Source organism: Miscanthus floridulus, chromosome 13, assembly GCF_019320115.1.
Source record: "Miscanthus floridulus cultivar M001 chromosome 13, ASM1932011v1, whole genome shotgun sequence".
NCBI lineage: Eukaryota > Viridiplantae > Streptophyta > Magnoliopsida > Poales > Poaceae > Miscanthus > Miscanthus floridulus.
In genome coordinates, this window is record NC_089592.1 from 78,812,460 (window position 1) to 78,834,234 (window position 21,775).

At 44.2% G+C, this 21,775-nt stretch overlaps 2 protein-coding genes across 3 annotated transcripts; both read left to right on the forward strand.

Moving 5' to 3' along the window:
* The first annotated feature begins 12,982 nt into the window (after window positions 1–12,982).
* On the forward strand, window positions 12,983–18,516 carry LOC136500115 (retinoblastoma-related protein 3). Its single transcript, XM_066495517.1, has 14 exons — window positions 12,983–13,276; window positions 14,235–14,339; window positions 14,452–14,579; window positions 14,669–14,765; window positions 14,870–14,916; window positions 15,657–15,852; window positions 15,971–16,037; window positions 16,146–16,328; window positions 16,435–16,628; window positions 16,721–17,597; window positions 17,740–17,878; window positions 17,966–18,038; window positions 18,118–18,294; window positions 18,394–18,516. The coding sequence occupies exons 1-14, from the start codon at window positions 13,160–13,162 to the stop codon at window positions 18,514–18,516; spliced, it is 2,523 nt and encodes an 840-aa protein (XP_066351614.1). The 5' UTR covers window positions 12,983–13,159.
* Window positions 18,517–18,597: 81 nt separating this feature from the next.
* LOC136500482 (retinoblastoma-related protein 3-like) lies at window positions 18,598–19,751 on the forward strand. Of its 2 annotated transcripts, none has more exons than XM_066495834.1 (4): window positions 18,598–18,727; window positions 18,815–18,927; window positions 19,029–19,144; window positions 19,238–19,748. In XM_066495834.1, exons 2-4 carry the CDS (start codon window positions 18,865–18,867, stop codon window positions 19,386–19,388), a joined length of 330 nt encoding a protein of 109 aa, XP_066351931.1. In that variant the 5' UTR covers window positions 18,598–18,727; window positions 18,815–18,864; the 3' UTR covers window positions 19,389–19,748. The 2 variants fall into 2 exon arrangements, with proteins under 2 accessions (XP_066351931.1, XP_066351932.1); XM_066495835.1 differs by having other exon boundaries at window positions 18,602–18,727; window positions 18,812–18,927; window positions 19,238–19,751.
* Window positions 19,752–21,775: the final 2,024 nt, after the last annotated feature.

The following is a 21,775-nucleotide window of genomic DNA, read 5'->3' on the forward strand; positions in this document are numbered from 1 at the left end:
ACGAATTCACAGCGCTCGCCTCGCCGGCCATGGCGGACCGTCGAGGGGAAAATTCTCCCCATTACGGCATTACCTCACCGTAGGAAAGAAGCCCGTCGAGATGACTCCAATTGGAAGCTAACTACTCTAGTCTAGCTATTTGGGCGCATGGTGAATTGGAAAGGGATGGGCTGCTCATGGCCAATTTGAGGGGCGACGGCATTCGACTTAATGGTGCCGACGGCGACGGCGAAAGCTTCAATTGGTGCCCGACATCGTACTACCACCTTGGGCAAGTTAGGCACGACGCTGTACCCCCACTCATCCTCGAAACATGGGCAAATGCAAGAGCGGACCGGCTCAGTGAGTTAGGCCTTGGCGTGGTGTGGCTGGCCGGCGACCCTCCAGACGTTGCGATGGGAAAATGTGGTGTGTCCACGCGCGTAACCGTGAAGACGAGGGCCGATGGGGCCGACCCATGCGCGTGCAGCCACAACGTCAATGGGAGCAGTAGCTGTGCAAGCGATGCGCATGAGCGTGCTTGGGCGAGCGGCGACATCGGTTTGGATGAGCCGAACATGCAGGCAGACGTGACTGGGCGCGTGCAGCGTGCGCGAGCTACGCCAGAGCATGGCGGTAGGATTTTGTGGCCAGCAGCGTAGAGCCACGCGCAGTGGGCGTTCTTGCACAGGCATGGCTAGTGGCGATGCGGCCAGCACGACAGCACGCTGGGTAGGACAGTGCAGTGGTGCCAAGCCAAACAGAGGTGGTGACCATGCCCGGAGGTGGAATACGTGTCATGCACTGCTTTTTAAAGCTGCTACAACAACCAATTTGATGATCCGAAAGCCAAACCAGTCATTCTATCCTTAAGAGGGTACATAGGGCTATTGAACTAAGCCAAGACACCTCGCCACTTCTTAACCCGATCGCTCTATAAAAATTGTCGAACATGGCTTCGTCGACCCATTTTCAAACTTACGCGAAACGACTAAGCTTCAAATGGTTTCGCGTCGAATTCCTTTTCCAAGCTACTTGATACACTAGCTAGCAAACCCCGTCCTCGACCACACATATTTTATCATCGCCTACGAAGTTCATACTATGAACTTTATCAAAATTTCGCATAAGCGTTATATAGCATTTTTGTTCGATAAAAATTCACTTAGAATACTAAACGATATAAAGCGATATGAAATGTAGCATTTGTTTCGTGTTTCAGATGAATGTTTCAAGTGTCGTATATTGATTTATACTCTATATTACACACATTTACACACAAGTATGATGCTCATGTAGTGTTTTAGCAAAAACTGTACCAGGGTGTTACATAAATATTGTGCTTCTAAATGATTTATCATAAGAAACAAGTGCATTATGATCATTGTTTGTATTGATTAATTGCTGCTGATCATAGTGTGCTTGAGATATGTGTCCGTATCCTATACATATATAGCTATTTAGTTCATAGCTAAATCTTGTTGTTCTAGGGAATGCAGCTATGCCACGCCTGCCTTGCGACAGTGCCGTGCCATGGCAGTGCCGCGTGTGGTGAGCGGCAGTGCTGCACTTTGAATTTTAACTAGAAATTCGGCCCATATCAGCTGTTACCATGGCCCCCTAGGGTAACCCTCTCCTTTTCTCACCCCAGCAGCCGTCGCCTCTCTTCTCTGCCACCCACGTAGAGCAGCCATCGTCACCCACTGTCCAGCACTATGCCGCTGACTCTGACACTGTCGGCCCTACTATTTCCTTTCTTCCTCATCACCAGCAGCAGCTCTAGCTCGTGGACAGAGCTGTTTCATCTCTTTCCTCCTCAATCCATGTAAATTAAGGTGAAACTCTAACCTAGTCTCAATCTATGCCATGGAGCTCTATCTTGGTTGAATGATGGTTTCTAGTGACTGCATGATTAGGGTAGAAACTAGTTTGATGAATGAATTGAATTAAAACAAAGATTTATTGGTTGAGCCTTATCTATACCCATGGTAGTGCTGCATGTTGGGTGCGGCAGTGCCGCACTCAACAAAATGAATATGTAAATACAGACATTGTTCCATAGATGACTCTCTGTTTTGGTTGGATTTGTGCACTAGATGTATTTCTATCCTAAACAGGTAGCTACTTTACCTATATTGTAGACAACTCCATATATTTGTTTGGGTCTACTCATTCTGAGATTATCTAGTGGTTTAGGAGAATGGTTGAAAAACAGTCAGAATAGTTGAGAAGAAATGAATCATGGGAGAGGTGAAGCACTAGGTGCGGCAGTGCCGCTCCTAGGGTGCGGCAGTGCCGCTCCTAGGGTGCGGCAGTGCCGCTCCTAGGGTGCAGCAACACTGAAAGGTCGAGATGGCGACTAGAGGGGGGGTGAATAGTCATTTCTAAAACTTAATCATATCGGATAACCGAAACAAGTGCAGGAATTAAAACTATCGGTCTAGCCAAGACTACACCCCTCTATCTATGTTCTCTAGCACCTTGTAAAGATCTTAGTTAAGCAACAAAGGTGTCGAGGCTAGCTAGAGCTCACCTAACCAATTTTAGGAGCAAGGTCACATAAACCTATGCCACTAGTACTTCAAGCAATGAGGGAACTCCTACACATGCTAGTAAGCAAAAGCACAAAGCCAACTAAGCTCACTAGCAATGCTCAATAACAAGGCAACCAATGCCAAATTAGAGAGCTGTAAATACTTAGCTACACAAACTAAGCAAAGTGACTAACAAGGTTACACAAAACCAAATTAGCCACGCAAGGGAGCTACTTCTATGCTACACAAGCAAGAAGGTAACTAGTAAGCTACACAAGCTAACTAATTACAAGAGCAACTACACAAGCACAATGTATATGAAAGTAATTACAAGCTTGTATAATGAGGATGCCAACCAATGGGAAGAACAAGGTTGGCACGGTGATTTTTCTCCCGAGGTTCATGTGCTTGCCAACACGCTAGTCCCCGTTGTGTCGACCGCTCACTTGGTGGTTCGGTGGCTAATTGGCATCACCCGCCAAGCCCGCACTGTCGGGCACCAGCAAGAACCTACCTCGAAAGTGAGGGTAGCTCAATGACATGCTTTACTAGAGTTGCTCTTCATGGCTCCCACAGGGCAAGCACAAATGCCCCTCACAAAGCTCTTCTCCGGAGCACCGCACAAGCTTCTTGCAGGGCTTCAACAGAGACCACCACCAAGCCATCTAGGAGGTGGCAACCTCCAAGAGTAACAAGCACCATCGGCTTGCAACTCGATCACCTAGTATCACTCGATGCAACCTCATGATGCAATCGCACTAGAATCGCTCTCTCACACAATCAGATGATCACTATCAAGCATATGTGAGATGGAGGGCTCCCAAGCGCTACTACACAAGCCACCAAGGCTCTAGTGTGCTCCACACCTAGCCCAAGGCCAGAGACCCCTTCTATTTATAGCCCTATGGGCCAAACTAGCTGTTACCCCTTCACTAGGCGTTTTTTGGGTTGACCGGACGCGTCGGTCATATCGACCAGACATAGGACCTCAATGTCCGGTCAATGGATGCTCGTCATGTGTCGCCTTCGTTCAACCTCAGGTCACTTGATCTCAACGGTCAAGTGATGACCTAGACGTAGCTACTCAAATTGACCAGGACGCAGCAACCCCAGTGTCCGGTTGTTTCTAGTAAGGTACCAGTTGCGACCAAACATGTCCGGTCGATCATGATCGGACTGCAGTGTCAGCGTTCGGTCCTTGTCCAACTTTTCTATGTTGCCTACATCACCATATGCCAGCCTGACCGGATGCACCCTGCTAGGGTCCGGTCACTTCCAGCGCCAGCGTCCGGTCGAAGACCGATGCCTGCACACTCTCGGCCGCCACTAACCAGACGCAGGACCCTAGCGTCCGATCACCACGTGACTAGCGTCTGGTTCACTCTGTGAGACCCTATCTTCTCTGAATAGGGCGCCAGTGGCATCGTTGGACTGTCCGCACTCTATGGGCGGACACTCCACCGGTGGAGTTTCAAACCCTTCTCACCTCTGTTCCATCGCCGAGTTGATCCACATCAACTCCAACTTCATCTCCTTCGTAAATGTGCCAACACCACCAAGCGTACACCACCATGTGTATGTGTGTTAGCATTTTCACAATCATTTTCCAAAGGATTAGCCACTCAACTTGCCACGCCGCTCAATCCTAGCAACAATGCAAAGTTAGATCACTCGAGTAGCACTAGATGACCGATATGCAAACAAGTTTGCCCCTCTTGATAGTATGGCCATCTATCCTAAACCCGGTCATAAACTTCTCTACACACCTATGACCAGGTGAAATGAAATACCCTATGTTATACCTTTGCCTTGCGCATTCCATTCCATCTCCTCCAATGTTGATACAACACATGCACCAACACAATCAATAATGATATGATTCCACTTCATATCATCATGTGATCATATTGGTTCATCGATCTTGACTTCACTTGCTTTTCACCGTTGCCTTCGTCCATCGGCCAAGAAATGTCTTGATCTTCTCCACCTTGATCACATGACTTAATGTCATGTCTCATTTGCAATGAGCTCCTTCATCATCACATGTGTGAGTTTTACAACATCTCCAAGCCATTTTCACCTTTCATGGCATATGTTGCTCACACACATGTACCTATGGACTAATCACCTGTGTATCTCATATAAACACAATTAGTCCACCTAGGTTGTCACTCAATTACCAAAACCACACAAGGACCTTTCAAGCACCCTCTGACTAGTTTGGTTCAAGGTACTTTCCTAACCCAAGATTTGAATCATCTCATCTATCTAGAGTGTTTTACAGGTGTTCTTCTATACCCCTTATGTATAGTTTCTCATTTGGACCTATATTTGTTTGCATAGATGGCCTCTAAAGATGATGATGACTAGAGGGGGAAGAGGAAGATGACTGAGCCTCAGGATAAGCAGATGCCTCATCGTGGTCATGGCAGAACCACAGGGGGCAACAGCAGTGCAAGAGGCAGAGATGTTGCCAGAGATAGGGGAGGAGAGATCAGATGATCTAGGATGAAGGAGAACTTAGAGAGGGCTGGCCACACCATTCCTATAGGTGCTTGCCTAGATACTCCACCTCATCTTGAGGAGTTTGACAGGAGCTACATCAGAGAGTATTATGAGGATGTAGTTATGAGGCATCCTATTGACACACATCCTCATCCCGTGCTCAATTATGTGGGAAAGCTAAAGATGGTGGAAGAAGCATAGGAAAACAATCCCTATGAGCAGCCAAAGGATTTGGGGATTGACTATAGGTTTTGGAATAAGTTTCATTCCAACTTCTATGCATTTGTGAACTTCAACTCCAAGAAATTCAAGGTTGTGAAGATGCAGTATGTTGATTAGGAGGAGATGAAGGCAAAGAATGAGCCAGAATTCAATAAGGTGATCAAGGCTTGTGAGTTGTTTGGCCTCACTGATATTATGAGCTTTAGATATAATTGGAATGAAGAAGTGCTAGCCTAGTTCCATGCCACTTTCTTCTATAACATCTACACTAATGAGATTCACTGGATGACTGAGGGATGGCATTATAGAGTTGATTTTTGTGACTTTCAGCCGGATCCTTGGTTTTGGAGAGGAGGAGCGAGGTTTCACTTATATTCATGATGAGGCTAGAACTGAGATCTGTGATATTGCCTATATGTGTATTGATAGGAGAAGTGCAGATGAGAAGGTTAGTGGCCTGAAGAGCTATTATTATATTCTAAACAATTTGATCAGGTACACTATCAATCCCAAGGATGGAGCAGCTTCTGATCTTAATGGATATATGAGGAATGTGCTTGCTAGATTTGCTCCTAGAGGTGACAGGTTTAGTGTCCCTCTCTTCATGTGGCGTGAACTGAGGAACACCATAGAGGATGGAAGAAAGGGGATACCCTATGCCCCCTATCTCATGTTTATGATTGAGAGGGTCACTGGCTACAGATTTGAAAAAGATGGTCTTCACATCGTCTACAAAATTGAGAAGACCGAGGGGCAGGTGCTAGCAGGGTAGTGAGATGCTCTCCATCCATTGAGGATGTGCCTGAGTTGTCCCGATCTAGGCCTCACAAGGAAAAGAAGATGGAGAAGTTTGGGAAGTGGATCAAGGCTATTTTCACCACATGCACCTATGCAGCAAGGACCGCATATCAGGACCGGTTGGAGAACCATGAAGCCAACCGAGAGGCTAGAGAGCATGCAGGGCTGCTACCTCTTTCTCCAGTTTAGTCACTACCGTGGTTTGATGACCTCCCTAGCCTTTTTGAGACAAATTCAGAGGAGGAGGAGGAGGAGGAGCAGGAGCAGCCAAAGCTTGATCCTCACATGAGTTTGAGGTCCACCTTGCAGTTCATGAGGAGGAGCACCAGGTGTGAGCGCCACACTTCGACTACTCATCGCCAAGGGAGGGCGGTAGTGTGTTCTTCCTCCTCCTCCTCCTCCGACAACGATGATGATGGTGGAGAGGAGGACGTTGTAGGTGCTAGTGGAGCTGGTGGTGGGGATGATGTTGATTGGGACACCATCCAAGAGGATGAGGAGTGAGTGTTGGTCTTTCTTCTTTTCTTTTCTTTTTGGTGCTTTATACCAAAGGGGGAGAAAATTAGACGGGTCAATAACTTTTTCGACGCCATGGAGAGGAGGTTGCTGTAGCTAGAGTAATGTCCGTATCCGTTTAGAGTAGTCTTCGTTAGGTTGAGAGTTTGAGAGATGATTCAAAACTCTATTTATGTAATAATGCTACCTAAGTACTTTATATATGTAGGATATGGACATATATTAATCTATGCTGTCGTTTGTTATACAATTGTGCTAGAATGTATATCTTTATATGTATCATATGTTGTGTGGTGTCTATTCTGATCTGTGCTGTTACAGCAAGTGCGACAGTGCTGCACCTAGGTGTAATAGCAAAACATGTTGTGCATAAACTATCATTCGTATCACGTTTTACATACCTGACATAGTATACAGCACCCCACAGGAGCATGGATGTAGGGGGAGCCCCATCACTTTCACTAAAATGTGAATCTTGGCTTCTTATGCTAATTTGAGAATTCAATTCTCTATTCACACATTTAGGGGGAGGCTCTACACCCATGGCTCAAAAAATCTTAGTATTTATTTCATATGTTTTGTAAGCTCTAATTGGATTGTCATCAATCACCAAAAAGGGGGAGATTAAAAGTGCAATCAAACCCTAATTGTGGGTTTTGGTGATAATGACCACGTAATTAGAGAACTAATGAGATTTATCGAGATGACAAGCAAGGAATTTATATTCGAAGATGCTACATAAAACGGAGGAGCCCCCAATTACAAATGTTGATGGCTTCAAACTCAAAGGAGGTCTAAATTCTTTTATATTTTGAATTTGAATATAGGAAAAGCCGTACTATAAAGGGGGACACAATGCTTAAGCTAACATATGCTACCAAGTGCTCAAACATACACATGCATCCTTAGATTCATAGCCAAGACAGCCTAAACTTCACTCTTACCCTTGCTGTCTTGATAGGTGCGGCACTGCCACACTTAAGCCGTGGCACTACCACGACTTAAGTGATCGTTGGGGCTGAGGGGGTATTTATACCCATCCTCTTCCTCCCCAACGGCTCTCTTCTTCCTTCTTCTCATTCCAGCTCATCCAAAACACAAAAGGAGCTCTCTCTCTCTCTCTCTCTCCCTCCATTAGTGACCTTGAGCTCTCAAGCAAATCAATTGATTTTTCCATCGATCCTTGAGAGAAAAGGGTTCAAAACTCGATTAGAGAGTAGCTCCATTGATTCCTCAACTCAAAAGAGCACTTGATTCATGTTTTGGCCGACGGTTGTGTTTGTTACTCTTGGAGCTTGGCTCCTAGCCAGTTAGAGCGTCACCTGTGGAGCTTGCCAACTTGTGTGGTACCTCCGGGAGGTTTGTAACCATCTCTTGAAGCTAATAAACTCACCCCTCATCTTAAGAGTTAAGTCTCTTGACTTCAGAACGAGGAAGGGTTGGAAAGCCCTAAGCCTTAGTGGCTAACCTCAACAACATGGAGGTAGGCAAGCCTTGGTGGCGAGCCAAACCATGGGATAAATCATTGTGTCACTTGTGCTTGATTTACATTACTTGCATTTGATATTGTTGGTTGAGGTGATTTCTAGGGTTTCTAGTTGATCTACTTGTGTGTGGTGTTCCTACAACTTCTAGCTCTTGATATGTGACTATCATACCTGCAGTAGGTTGAGAAATTTCTCCGATTTAAGTTTCCATTCACTGATTTTGAACTGTGACTCGAAGTTGTCTGTAGGTGCGGCAGTGCCGCTGTTCTGGTCCGACAGTGCCGTAGTCCGGCAGTGCCGCCCTCTAGAGCGGTAGTGCCACAGGGTGAATTTGATAAAAGTTTGAGTGTTTGTTTTGATAGGCCTATTCACCCCCCTCTAGGCCAACCAGAGATCCTACAATTTCGTACAGATATTGCAAAAGTAGATCGGGATGTTGCATAAGTTGCAATGGTTGGACACGTATGTTGCAAGCTCCTGTTCTCAATGTTTCATGTGTTTTTTCCGACATATGTTGCAAGTGTGTTTATCTGGATATTGCATATCTTTTCACACATGATTCAAGTGTTTTATCTAGATGTTGCGTATGTTTACAATGGTTTCAATAGTTTTTCATGTGTTTTTGCAAGTGGTTTAGACGCATGTTTCAAATGTTTCATTTTTCATACGTATGCTTGCAATTTGTTGTATCTGGATGTTTCAAAACTAGATGAAGTGTTGCATCTCTCTCCTTGCCTTTCTACTGTCTCACCTTGGTGTCAGGCGTAGGAAGGCAGAGGTGGTCCCCACTGGCATAGGCGAGCCCCACGTGCTTGCAGGCGGGCGTAGCAGGCGAGATGTGGGCACACAGGCACGGACGTCCGGACGGGGGCCTTGTTCCGAACGTCTGGGCGCTAGGCACGCCCTTGGATACTTACTAGTCGAGGCTAAAAATTAATCCAAATTAATTGGGGTTGGATAAGAGCTCCTCCAAGAGTTACCAAAACTGACTCACAAACTAGATTTTTTGGCAAAATTGAAAAAACTTGCTCTCCAACTACTCCCTGTCTCAACTCCAATCTTTCTACACTTGGAAAAAAACAATTCAATAGAGCAAAAAATATCTGCGCGTGTATCGATCCGCCAATCCGGAGGCGGAAGAACATGGAAAGAATAAGGATAAAGATAGGGTTTCTAATGCAAATGTAAAGAGAGTATAAAAGTGGTCGATCCGCCAATCCGGAGGTGGAAAGTGGTCGATCCGTCAATCCGGAGATGGAAGGATGTGGAAAGAATAAGGGTAAGTATAGTTGTATACGGTTTCCGATGCAAATGTAAAAAGAGAAAGAAAATATAAAAATGGTTGGAGTAATTTATAAACATTTTAGGATTTATGATGTAAAATTGTCTTCTATATTTTAGGAGCGATATTTTGGAAATTGTTGAAGGAACCAACAAATATGCTCCCAATATTTTTTAGCCACTTGGAAAACTCATTGATTTACCAATTATATTTTTGGAACTATCGGAGATGCTCTAACAACTGGTTAAAGACTAAAAAATCAGTTCACCTATTAGGCCTTATGTTCGGATGCACTAGAGCTAATTTTGCCTAATTTTTAGCTAAGTACTAATTATATAGCTCTTGTATCCAAATAGCTCTAGAGTCTAGAGCAACTCTAGCATAGCTATGAATCAGTATCTTTACCTTTATTAGGGGCTCCTACTATTTTTGAGTGTTTTTAGGCTCAACTCTAGCAGGATCCCCTAAACAAGGTACTTACTTTGCGTGGGATGCATTTGTTAGCCACATATTTTTTTCTCCCTTCTTTCATGTCCTCCACTCATAACCGACATTACCACACTCACCACCACCATCGACACCACAACCATCGGCACTAGAGCTCGAGCTATTAGGGAAGGCGAGCTCGCAATGATGTCCGCCTAGGGAGGGTGAACTCGTAGGGAGGTCCGAAGCTTGAGTGGCGGGGGAGGGTGACCTCACAGGCGAGGGGAGAGAGAGAGAATGGAGGCTCAGTGAAGATCGGAGGTTGGGTAGCCAGGGAGGGAAAGCTCGCATGGAGGGCCGACCAAGAAGAGTGGTCGACCGAGAAGTTGAGCTTTTTGAGCGGATGGTGGCCAAGGTGTGCTTGTGTGCAGGGGCGAATGCTAGGGAGGTCTTGCACATGGGGACTATCGAGCATGGCGTGCCCGTGGGGAGCAGGACGGAGCTCGGACGACTGGCGTTGAAGAAGATGGCTGGAACTATGGTTCCGCCTACCTTCAATCCGCTAAGAAAAGCGGGGGAAGAAGAACGAGGAAGGTATTGGGTCTAATTATGGCTTGTGGGGATGGAAGAGGCACCGGCCGGATTTCGGATTAATAATTATGGGTGGGATAGGAGGGGAAAAACTATCTTGGGCGACCCACTGACCCTGTGAATGAGAGCATCAAGGAGAAATCTGAGTCTCGTACTTTGGGTGTATGGATAGAGTTTGTGTGTGTGCGTGTGTTTGCCTCTTTGTACCTAAAAACATGATATAGACTCAACTAGGATCCTATTGGAACTGCTCTAAGTTATGCTTCTATTGTTCTGTCACCTAGGATAAAACTCAAGTTATGTGGTAGAGGAATAAACCAATTCCATGGTTGGTTAATTAGTATAAAAAAGTGTGGATGATGATTTTATAGTCCCTAGAAAAATGCATGTTGGACAATGTGGTTGGCAGGGGCAGATCCAAAGGGAGGCTGTCGGGGCTATAGTCCCCTAGTGAGTCTGATTTTTTTTGTTAGACCATAGTTATTTAGCCTTAAATTATCATTAATTTCTGGCTCTGGTCCTAAATCTTCGTTATTTAGCTTCTTTGTCTCTGCATCTGTTGGTTGGTTGGTTGGTACGTAAAGGCGAGTGTTGGCATGAGATTTTTCTTTGACGAAGAAGCAATGCACACTAGTAGTACTGGGAAAGTAGTCAGGCTCTCAAGTGGCGGTCTCCTCACAGGGGCGGAGTTACGTGCATTCATTGGGGTCAGCGGACCCCAATGAAATTTGCAAATCCTTCAATAATTATACCATGAGAATAGCAAATCACCTCTTCAAAATATATAAGATTGCAAAAGAGACCCCAATGACCCCGGTGGTATAAATTTCTAGCTTCGCCGATGTCTCAAGCTCTCAGCAAAGCCAGCACCCGAAGCGGAATCCGAGGAGTGCGTTGCGTCCGTTGGCCACCTGATCATTTCATCCGACCTGCTGCTGCTCCAGTCCTGGACAAGAACAAGATAGCAGAGGAATGTCGTGCGTGCCCCTGCCGCTTGGTGCGCCAGCGCCTGCGACGACGCAGGCCCCCGTGACATGTGCAACCGTGCAAGGATTCAGGGAAGCCGTTTAGTTTCTGCAGTCAGGAGAGGAGGACAGGAGGTACTCCTAGTACGACTGCTTTTCTTTTCATGATGAGTTGGAATGGAATTAGTTATGACAATTATCCTAACTTAAACTGCAAATGAAAAATTTATACCATAATATCTATGTTTTTATATTAAAAACTCTACCATGAAGAAAGACCGCTCCCATGATATATCTGAGAGGTAGAAGCCTCAACTTCTTTGGTCGAGAAAAATGTCATGGAGACTATGTGTGACCGCGTGTCTTTAGATAGCGTCGTGGTACACGTCCGAACAAGGAGAGCCACTATAGGCATTTTCGAGCAGTGCACACATCTACATGTGCACACGAGGCGGAGAGCTGAACTCTCGACCTAGGGCTTTACACAACGGCTCAACATTCGTCATGAACTCTGCATTTTGCATTGGGATCTTGTTCAACACTCCAAGGTAAGGAATTTTGTGAGGTTGACGGTGCCCCTTTCCCCGCCTCCAACAAAACTCCACTATGATACAGTCCACTATGCAAATTTCCCCATATTTTGCCCCTTTAGTAACCTATAGTTAGCTTCATTAACCCTTGCTAGGTTTAGCTAAAGTGGACATTTTGCAACCCCCCCCCCCCCCCCCCTCTCTTAGCTAGTTTTTAGTTTGAGCTTAGCCACCGCTCCAAGGCCTAGGGGATATTTAAGGAGGACGACAAATGACTTGGCAGTTTATAAGACACGTGAAGGTGAGAGGGATTAGACAGGTCACACTAAAAGTGGGAAAACTTGTGATAGACATATATGTCGATATTATTTTCTATAAGGAATTGTTTTAGATTTCATTCTCGTAGTGAAATGTTGATACTATTTTCCTATACGGGACTATTTGGAAATTGGATCCCATTCTCATAGAGAATCTAGATTCTAGAGATTGAATGTATAATCTGGATTATAGATAAAAAAGCGAGATGTGCTTGTATCCTATCCTCATAGTTTGGATTATAGAATCTTATTCTAAAATCCAAGTGTTTGATCTCATCCTCATTTTCTTGTTATAGGATATCAAAAAGGGTCTAAGTATAGTCAAATTTAAATTGTTTCGACTCATTAACAAAATAAGATATGCATTTTTTTGGAGTGAACAGTATCAGCCAAGAGCAAACACTGCTAACGCTAGGGTAGCATTGTAGCAGGTCCATCGCACATTCGCAATTGGCATTTTGCTGTGTCTCGTACCGTGCACGTTTCACTGTTTCAGCGCGTGCCATCAGCATCAAGCAGGACCCTCGGACGCTTCTACCCCTGGCCCGGTGGGCCCCGCCCGCCGCAGCTGCGCAGCGCACTGCGCACGTGGTCGCGTCCCGCATCCCGACAACCCGTCCTGCCACGTGGGCCACCCGGACCCTCTTCCCACCAAAATCTCCCGCCATCTCGACGCCTCTCCCGCCAAAACCAACCGACGCGCTCCCCTCTCCCGCCTGCGAGGACCGGGCCCACCGGGCAGAGAGACAGGCGGGCTAGTGTTTTGCCGCGCAAGCGACCCCGCAGATACAAGAAGTCGGCGCGCGCCGCTTGGGTCCGAAACTCTTTTTTGGCGCGCGTCCCAACAGCCGCCGCCGTTTCCGGTCCCCCGTCGCTCGTCCGACACCACCGCCCAACCCTAACAGAGCTCCCCCTCCGCCTTCCCTCCGGTCGCCGGAGTGGCTGGTTCTTGTCGCGGCAGTGGTTTCGGCGCCTGGATTGACAGTGTGCTTGGAAGGAGGAGGGACATGGAGGGAGTCACCAAGCCGTCCACGAGCTCGGGGTCGGGGTCGGGGTCGGGGGTCACGGATAGGGCCTCCTCCGCCGCGGCCTCCACGGAGGAGAGGTTCGCCGATCTGTGCAAGGTACGGGCTCTTACCTGCCGCGGCGTGTGCGCCGCTCCGTCGGGCAGGGGTTTTCGACCTTTCGTTGGGTGCTGGAATTTGCTTTTTTTACTTCGCAAGGCGTGCCTTTTTTTTTCCAGTGGCGGTGTCTTCGAGCTGCTTCGTGTGTGTTTGCTCCGTGCAAAAAATCATGGAAGATTGAAGATTTGGGCGGATTTTCTTGTTTGGAGTTTAATTTGGCCTGGATCTGGCGCTCCCCTTTGGATTTGCATCTTCTATTTTGGGGGTAAATGTGCCAGCTTTTCTGGCTGTCGTCCGGCCTTTGGGGTTCAGTGCTCTCGCTCTCGCCCCATTGATGTAGGTTATCCCAACCAATTTCTCGCCCTTGAATCCTTCGAATTTTATTTTTGAAGATAAAGGAACCTTTCCGATCCAATTTTTTTGGTTTCCGTGCGATGTGTGGAAATTCATGTTTTCCACCTATTGCTGCCAACATTTTTTGGTCTGCTGGTTTTTTTTTATTTTTTTAAATTATCTGTGGCTGATCCTTCAAAAATCGAATAAATGAAGTTTCTTTTTAAGGTTCCTTTTTGTTTTACACACTTTTTTTTGAGGAATCTGGAGGGGCTTGGGCCCCTACAGTGAATATATTAAACGTTTTACGCACTTTAAGTTTGAGTCATACTGTCTTTCGTATGTCTTTATCATTAGTGATTCTGTACCTGTGAGTTTATTTACTACTCCTGCAGTCCTGTTTGTTCTATTTTTAGGAGAAATAGATATGCATAATCTTGTGATGTGCCATTTTACCGTTGCTGTTCTCTTGTAACTGATTCTCATATACCCTAATTTTGTTCTATTTTTAGGAGAAATAGATGTGCATAATCTTGTAATGTGCCATTTTACCGTTGTTGTTCTCTTGTAACTGATTCTCATGTACCCTAATTTTTTAATTGCTCTGTTGTTTGCTGGCGAGCAGAGCAAGCTGGGACTGGACGAGAGCACGACGAGGCAGGCAATGCAGCTTTTCAAGGAGACCAAGAACATCCTCAAGTCCAGCATGTCTTCCTTGGGCGGCGGATCGGTAAGATTGCGTTTTCTTTGTCTCTGGTGTAGTTAGTGCTTTTTCCATCCAATTTCAGGACCATGATGTATTGCTAAAATCTATGTCTGCTACCTATTGGTGTTATGTATAGCCCGAGGAGATCGAGAGGTTCTGGTCTGCATGTGTTCTTTACTGTGTGTCAAGACTCAGCAAAGCGGGGAGGTCAAAGGAAGATGGCAGTGTCTCACTTTGCCAGATTTTGAGGGCGTCTAAGCTGAAGTAAGAGTCGTGCTAGGTTTGTTTTGGCTGAGGAACAATCACTTCTCACTTAGGTTAATCCCTGTATTCGTTTTGTTGATTCCATGTAGCATTGTGGATTTTTTCAAGGAGATGCCACAGTTCTGCTTAAAGGTTGCACACATTCTGACTGGCCTATATGGTTCAGATTGGGAAAAGAGGCTTGAGGTATAATATGCAATTAGTGTGCTCCCCTGTTTTAGAATCCATTTTAGAATTGAACATGTTTTAACTTCCTATCTTATTAATGCATTTCCTTGTTTTGTGCTCAGTTGAAGGAACTGCAAGCGAATGTTGTCCATTTAAGCTTGCTAAGCAGGTAAAATTATACTTTCTATTTTGCATTTAAAAAATTATACTTTCTATTGCTTTTGCTTGTGTGACGTGGCTACTCATAGCATGAAATGTCTAGCTTTTGTTTTTGTAAATTGCTGTGCTAGAATGTTGATTCACTACTAGTTTTACTGGACAGAAATGAAATCACATTGGAGCATTTGGTTAAATACAATGCTGAGTTTCAGTGGATTAGAGGTATATTTGGTACAATAACTTGAGCAGGCATATCCTGTAATGCTTGTACTACTCTAGAATTCTTATGTACCCTATAAGGCTGATACCATAAATATTGGGATAACCAGGCTTGGAGTGTTCTTTTTTTTGTGATCCCAAAACTATCTTCTCTTTTGTACAACCTGTCTAAACCCTATGCATCTCAGAAAGTTCAAAACGGTAGGCTAAAATTCCATTATTCAGCTTAGATGTTTTTAAAATCATCCCCATTTGCTGAATCACTGTGTACATATAGGACGATTATTAAGGATTGTGATGCCATTCAAATAGGCCAAAGATATATGAGCAAATTGTGCTACAGTGCAGGTGCTTAATTGGTTTCAAGCTTCATGTATAATCTGTTTTGGAGACCATTAGCAATAATATCTACTGTACCTTAACTTCTATGCAGCTGTCTGCTTTGCTGTTTCCTTCTCATCGATAGTTTCCTTTATATAAAAGGACAAATTATTAACTATTGATGACTAAGTGATCATGTCTTTGGTTCAGGCATTACAAGCGTGCATACCTGGAGTTATTCTTGTCAAATGATGGCAAGTGTTCAGACAATTCTTCAGAATCAAACAACCAAGAGGCTTCTGATTATTATCGCTTTGGATGGTTGCTCTTTTTAGTCCTAAGAATCCAGACATTCAGCAGATTCAAGGATCTTGTGACATCCACGAATGAACTGGTTTCTGTGTTGGTAAGGACATCTGCTATGATCTTCGCAAGTGTTTTCTCTTCACTTGCAGCAGGACAATTGATCTATACTGTTAGTTAACTTGAAAGTAATGGATACTGCTTATTTTGCACGCCTGTAGGCTGTACTTATCATTCATGTTCCTGTGCGGCTAAGGAACTTCGATATAAAGGATTCATCCTACTTTGGTAATGGCAACCAATTCTTATTTGACAGATGCTGTTTGCTAATCATGATCTGCTAGTTATAGCAGTTGTGGCATAAAACTCATGCGTTCATTTGTTGGTTTGAATCAGCTAAGAAGTCAGATAGGGGAGTCAGTCTTATTGCTTCTCTGTGTGAAAAATATCATACCTCAGAAGATGAGTTGAGCAAAGCACTGGAGAAGACAAATACCCTCATAATGGATATTCTGAAAAATAAGCCATGCCCAGCTACTTCAGCATGCCAACAGGATAATTTGTCTTTCATTGATCCAGGTAAAGACCTGCTACGCAAGAACGATTTTAATGTTTCGTATTCACTGTTTTTGTTTCACAAGCTTGTCTGTTGCACAGTCTCACTAAGGTTTCTTCTTCGATGCAGAAGGCCTGACAGTTTTTAAGGATTTGCTTCAGGGAGACTCGTTGAAATCAAGTCTGCTAATCCTGGAAAAAGAATATGAAAATGCAATTAACACAAAAGGCGAGCTAGATGAGCGCATGTTTGCTAATGATGAGGACAGTTTACTTGGCAGTGGAAGCCTTTCAGGTGGAGCCATTAATTTACCAGGCACAAAGGTAATACTAACTAGCAAGCTTATTCATCCATTGCTTCATAACTTGAAAGCTTTGAAATTATTTAAAATTGTATGTATGTCGTGGTATTTCAGAGAAAGTATGATGTTATGGCCTCACCTGCAAAATCAATATCAAGCCCAAATCCAATGTCTCCTCCACGTTTTTGTCTATCTCCTAAAGGAAACAGCTTTTGCAACTCAAAGATGGCTCCTATCACTCCAGTGAGCACTGCCATGACAACTGCCAAGTGGCTTCGGAGTACAGTATCTCCCCTTCCATCAAAACCTTCTGGGGAACTATTGCGCTTCTTCTCAGCATGTGATAAGGATCTAACAGATGACATTGCACACAGAGCTGGGATTATACTTGGAGCCATATTCACGAGCAGTTCTTTTGGTGAACGGATCTGTACTAATATGCGAAGTGCAAATAGGATGGATGCTATCTGGACAGAGCAAAGAAAAATGGAAGCCCTTAAGCTATATTATAGGGTTCTGGAATCTATGTGTAGGGCAGAGTCACAAATCTTGAGTGGGAACAATCTTACATCACTTTTGTCTAATGAACGTTTCCATCGGTGTATGATTGCATGTTCTGCAGAGTTAGTTCTTGCAACTCACAAGACTGTCACTATGATGTTCCCAGCTGTGTTGGAGAAGACTGGCATTACAGCCTTTGACTTGAGTAAAGTCATAGAGGGTTTTGTTCGGCATGAAGATACACTCCCAAGAGAGTTAAAGCGCCATCTGAATTCTCTTGAGGAACGGCTGCTGGAAAGCATGGCATGGGAGAAAGGGTCATCAATGTACAATTCCTTAATTGTTGCTAGGCCGGCACTGTCTGTAGAAATAAACCGGTTAGGTTTACTGGCTGAACCAATGCCATCACTTGATGCAATTGCCGCACATCATAATATCTCATTGGGTGGCCTGCCGCCTCTTCCCTTCCAGAAAGAGGACCGTTTGCAAGGTATCATTTTATCAGACACCATCAGCATAATGCCGTATTACATATTCCTGAAGTGTTAAAAGCAGTATTTCTTGGTTTTTCCACTTTTCAATCATGCGAATAAGTGATTCAACATCCTCTTTGTCAATTGTGTTTCCTGTAGATAAAGATGAAGTCAGGTCTCCCAAAAGGGCATGCACTGAGAGGAGAAATGTGCTGGTGGACAGCAATTCATTTCGATCACCAGTGAAGGACATTATTAAATCAAAGTTACCACCTCCTCTTCAATCAGCTTTTGCAAGGTTAATATTCCTTTCTGACTTCTTTGTGAACTCTTGCCTCAGCTGGATGCTTAAGTGGAAATTTCCCTTTTGTTATTCCTATTGCAGTCCAACAAGACCGAATCCTGCAGCAGGAGGTGAAACATGCGCAGAGACAGGAATAGGTGTGTTCTTTAGCAAGGTGAGTGTTCCTTCAGATGCATCGTAATGTGAAGAGATAAAATGCTTGCTGTTCACGCCATATCCCCCTATCCCTGCAGATAGCAAAACTCGCAGCCATTAGAATCAGAAGTCTCTGTGAAAGACTGCAACTTTCTCAGCAAGTTCTGGAGCGAGTATATTCCCTTGTCCAGCAAATCCTTAGCCAACAGACTGGTCTTTTCTTCAACAGGCACATTGATCAGATCATACTATGCAGCATATATGGAGTTGCCAAGGTACATCCTTACATATAAATTTGTCGAAGTTCCAATATTAACAGATAAAATTATTTCTTACTGTAATCATTAAATTTCTTAATTGACAACAATTTGCAGATCTCTCAACTGGAACTTTCATTCAAGGAGATTATTTTCGGCTACAGGAAACAACCTCAATGCAAGCCACAAGTTTTCCGAAGTGTTTATGTTCATTGGCCCCCAAGAAGCCGTATTGGGTAAGTTCCATCTTGTTTTTAGCTTTTAAGAATTTTGCAATGAGTTGAAAGTTTATCTGACTGAATTATATCCTGCCAGAAAACAGGAGAAGATCATGTTGATATTATCACTTTCTACAATGAAGTATTTATTCCTGCTGTCAAGCCTTTGTTAGTGGAGGTAGGACCTGGTGCTAGTCCAAAGAAGAAAGAAGAGGAAAAAGGTTCTGTTGATGGTATGCACCCAATGTAGAAATTAAGCAACATCGTTCTAGTGCTGACTCCATAAAGGCTTTGCTGAAATACTTTAATTGTATCAGTAGGTCCATACCCAGAATCTCCTCGGCTAGCTCGGTTTCCAAACCTTCCTGACATGTCTCCAAAGAAGGTTTCTGCTACTCACAATGTATATGTCTCACCATTGCGATCATCGAAGGTAAATACCTGTCAATTTGTTGTGTATCTTTCCAGTCTCACCTGACTAAACTATTTTGGTAATTCTCCATCAATGTTTTGACAACTTTATAACTGTACCAGATGGATACTTTGCTCTCCCCAAGCTCAAAGAGCTACTATGCATGTGTGGGCGAGAGTACCTATGCGTTTCAAAGCCCCTCCAAGGACCTGAAGGCTATCAATAACCGCCTAAATAGGTAAAATTAGAAAAAGAATAGTAACTAAAGGTTTGCTCATTCAGTTTCCAACTAACAGATAACTGATGCCCAGATTACTTGCAATGTGTCCAGTGGGAAGAAAGTTAGCGGACGACTGAACTTTGATGTTGTCAGCGATCTGGTTGTCGCCAGTAGCCTCAGCAGCGATCAAAATGCCAAGCCTGCAGCCACGGAAGTGGTTCCTGTCAAGACACCGGTGAAATGTGAGCCATCTGACTCGTGATCGACTCTGTGATGCTGCATCACCAATCCAGTCCAACCTATTATAAATTGTTAGGTTTCAGATCCTCTGATTTAGATATTAGATGGCCCTTGTTTCTGTTTGTGTTTTTGACATCGGGAAACATCTCTGTGAGCAGCTCTACCTTCTGTAAAATATAAGAAAGCTGCCCTGAGAGCTCCCTTAACCCAACTCGCTTTGTAATAGATAAGTACCATAGCCATGTAACTCCATAAGTTTTGAAAGTTATGTAAATGCAAAATGGTCATTTGTCAATTCCGTACAGCTGCGAATTCGTGAAGATATTGAAGTAAAAAATCTAAACACAAAGCAATTCGTGAAGCTGATGCAAACACGACTTTTCACCATGCTCAGGCAACTGCCAGGGTGCGTGCAAACTGCATCAGGTTCCTGGAGATTCATCGATGGAGTACTTGTTGCTAATCATCAGTGCAATTGGAAAGAATCAACATATCTTTCATGGTGATGCCAATTGGAAAGAATCAACAGATCTTTCATGGTGATGCTGCTGAAGAAGATTGGTGCTATTACCGTTGATGCATTCAGACCGATTTGCCTTCAAACTACTGTACCAAGATTATTGCCAAGTGTTAACCCAACGTCTACATAGGGAGATTTGTAGACTCATTGGCAGCAATCAAACAGGAATCCTGCCGTGCCGTGACGCTCAATTTCTGAAACCTTCGTGTGTATGCAGTTGAATTAGCTCAATATTGCAGCAAGATGAAGGCTCCGACTTTGGTAATAAAATTGGATTTTGCGAAGGCCTTTGATATGCAGCGCTGGTGTGGCTGGATTCAGAAACTTAGGCCATGTTTAGATTGTAAAAAATTTCAACCCGATGAATAGTAGCACTTTCGTCTTATTTGGTAAATATTGTCCAATCGTAGACCAACTAAGCTCAAAAGATTCATCTCATGATTTCGAACTAAACTGTGTAATTAGTTATTTTTTTTACCTATATTTAATGCTCCATGCAAACGGCTAAAAATTGATGTGATAGAGAGAGAGTGAAAAAACTTGGAATTTAGGAGGTGATCTAAACAAGGCCTAGCCCTGTTTGGTCTGCTTTCGCAGCTAACCACGCTCAACAGCGGCGTGCCGCAAACATGCCCTTACTAGCCACATCAAAATCAACAATTTTGGTTAATGGATGCTCAGGCCCTTGGATCAACTGCAGAGGCCTGCGTCAAGGCGACCTATTATCACCTTATCTGTTTCTTTTGGTGGCAGACGCTCTTCAGAATCTGGTCCAGCAGAACGGTCACGTTGTTCGGCATCAGGGGTGTCTTTGATTTCATGATACTCATGGACGGGACGTGGATATTCATGAATAAGGGTTGTTTGGTTTGATGAATAAATAGTTCTGGATATCCAAAACATGCAATATTCTCACAAGATCGATATCGTGGCCACAAAAAAACAGTGGCGGACAAGCTCATCCACCGTTGTATGGCATGGGTCTGCTAACGTGGCAGCAACAATCAATGGTTGCATGCAACTGTGAAACGATTTTATCTCCTAAACCATTTATCTAATTTGTGATACGATTACATCATTGTATTTGTTTTAATTAAATCTACAAAATAAGATCTCACATGGTTATGTTTTGACAATAAATAAATAAATGACAAGTGGTTCCCGTATGACATAATCATAATCAGCATGACTATCCTCGTCCATCCAACCAAACAGAAAAATAACCCGTCCTGTCTCGTCCCGTCCAATAGATATCCATCTAACCAAGCAGAAAAATGGCTCGCCTTATCCATCCAAACAAACACGTTACGTGGATAACTACATCTAGATATACATGAATATACATATCCCATCCAACCTTGTCTTCTAACTAAACGCACCCTAGTTGCTTTGGATCATCTTAGTTCTCCAATATGCTGACGACACGCTGATCGTCGTCAGGGACGAACCAGAGGATGTTGCCGCCCTGAAAATTTTGCTAGACCATTTTGCTGCGACAACTGGACTGACCATAACTACAACAAAAGCAACACCGTGCAGATCAACATGTCAACACAGCATGTCACTCAGTGTCTGGATATTTTTGGTTGCAATGTTCATGTTATTATTAGGAGAGCTTTTATGCATATTGCACATGTACTTCAGCCCCTCCTGCTGGTAGTGCTCAAGTTCCACATTGTCCAGTGCTTTTCAATGGCACCAATTATTATGATTAGGTTCTTGTATGCGGTTGCATACGCATGGTCTTCGACTTTGGAAGTTTCTTAGTGGTGAGCTACCTTGTCCAGCCTTGCCTACTCCTGTAGTGCAACCGATGATTTCTGCAGGAACCGCAGAAGCTGATCAAAAGAAGCTGCCACATAATGAAGCTCGGGATCTCAGGGAGACAA

Coding starts and splice junctions, on each gene's coding strand:
- LOC136500115 (XM_066495517.1), top strand. CDS start 13,160: ATGGAGGGAGTCACCAAGCCGTCCACGAGCTCGGGGTCGGGGTCGGGG. Junction 14,580..14,668: donor TTGAGGGCGTCTAAGCTGAA/GTAAGAGTCGTG, acceptor GATTCCATGTAG/CATTGTGGATTTTTTCAAGG. Junction 17,598..17,739: donor GAAAGAGGACCGTTTGCAAG/GTATCATTTTAT, acceptor TGTTTCCTGTAG/ATAAAGATGAAGTCAGGTCT.
- LOC136500482 (XM_066495834.1), top strand. CDS start 18,865: ATGTCTCCAAAGAAGGTTTCTGCTACTCACAATGTATATGTCTCACCA. Junction 18,928..19,028: donor CACCATTGCGATCATCGAAG/GTAAATACCTGT, acceptor TAACTGTACCAG/ATGGATACTTTGCTCTCCCC. Junction 19,145..19,237: donor ATCAATAACCGCCTAAATAG/GTAAAATTAGAA, acceptor CAATGTGTCCAG/TGGGAAGAAAGTTAGCGGAC.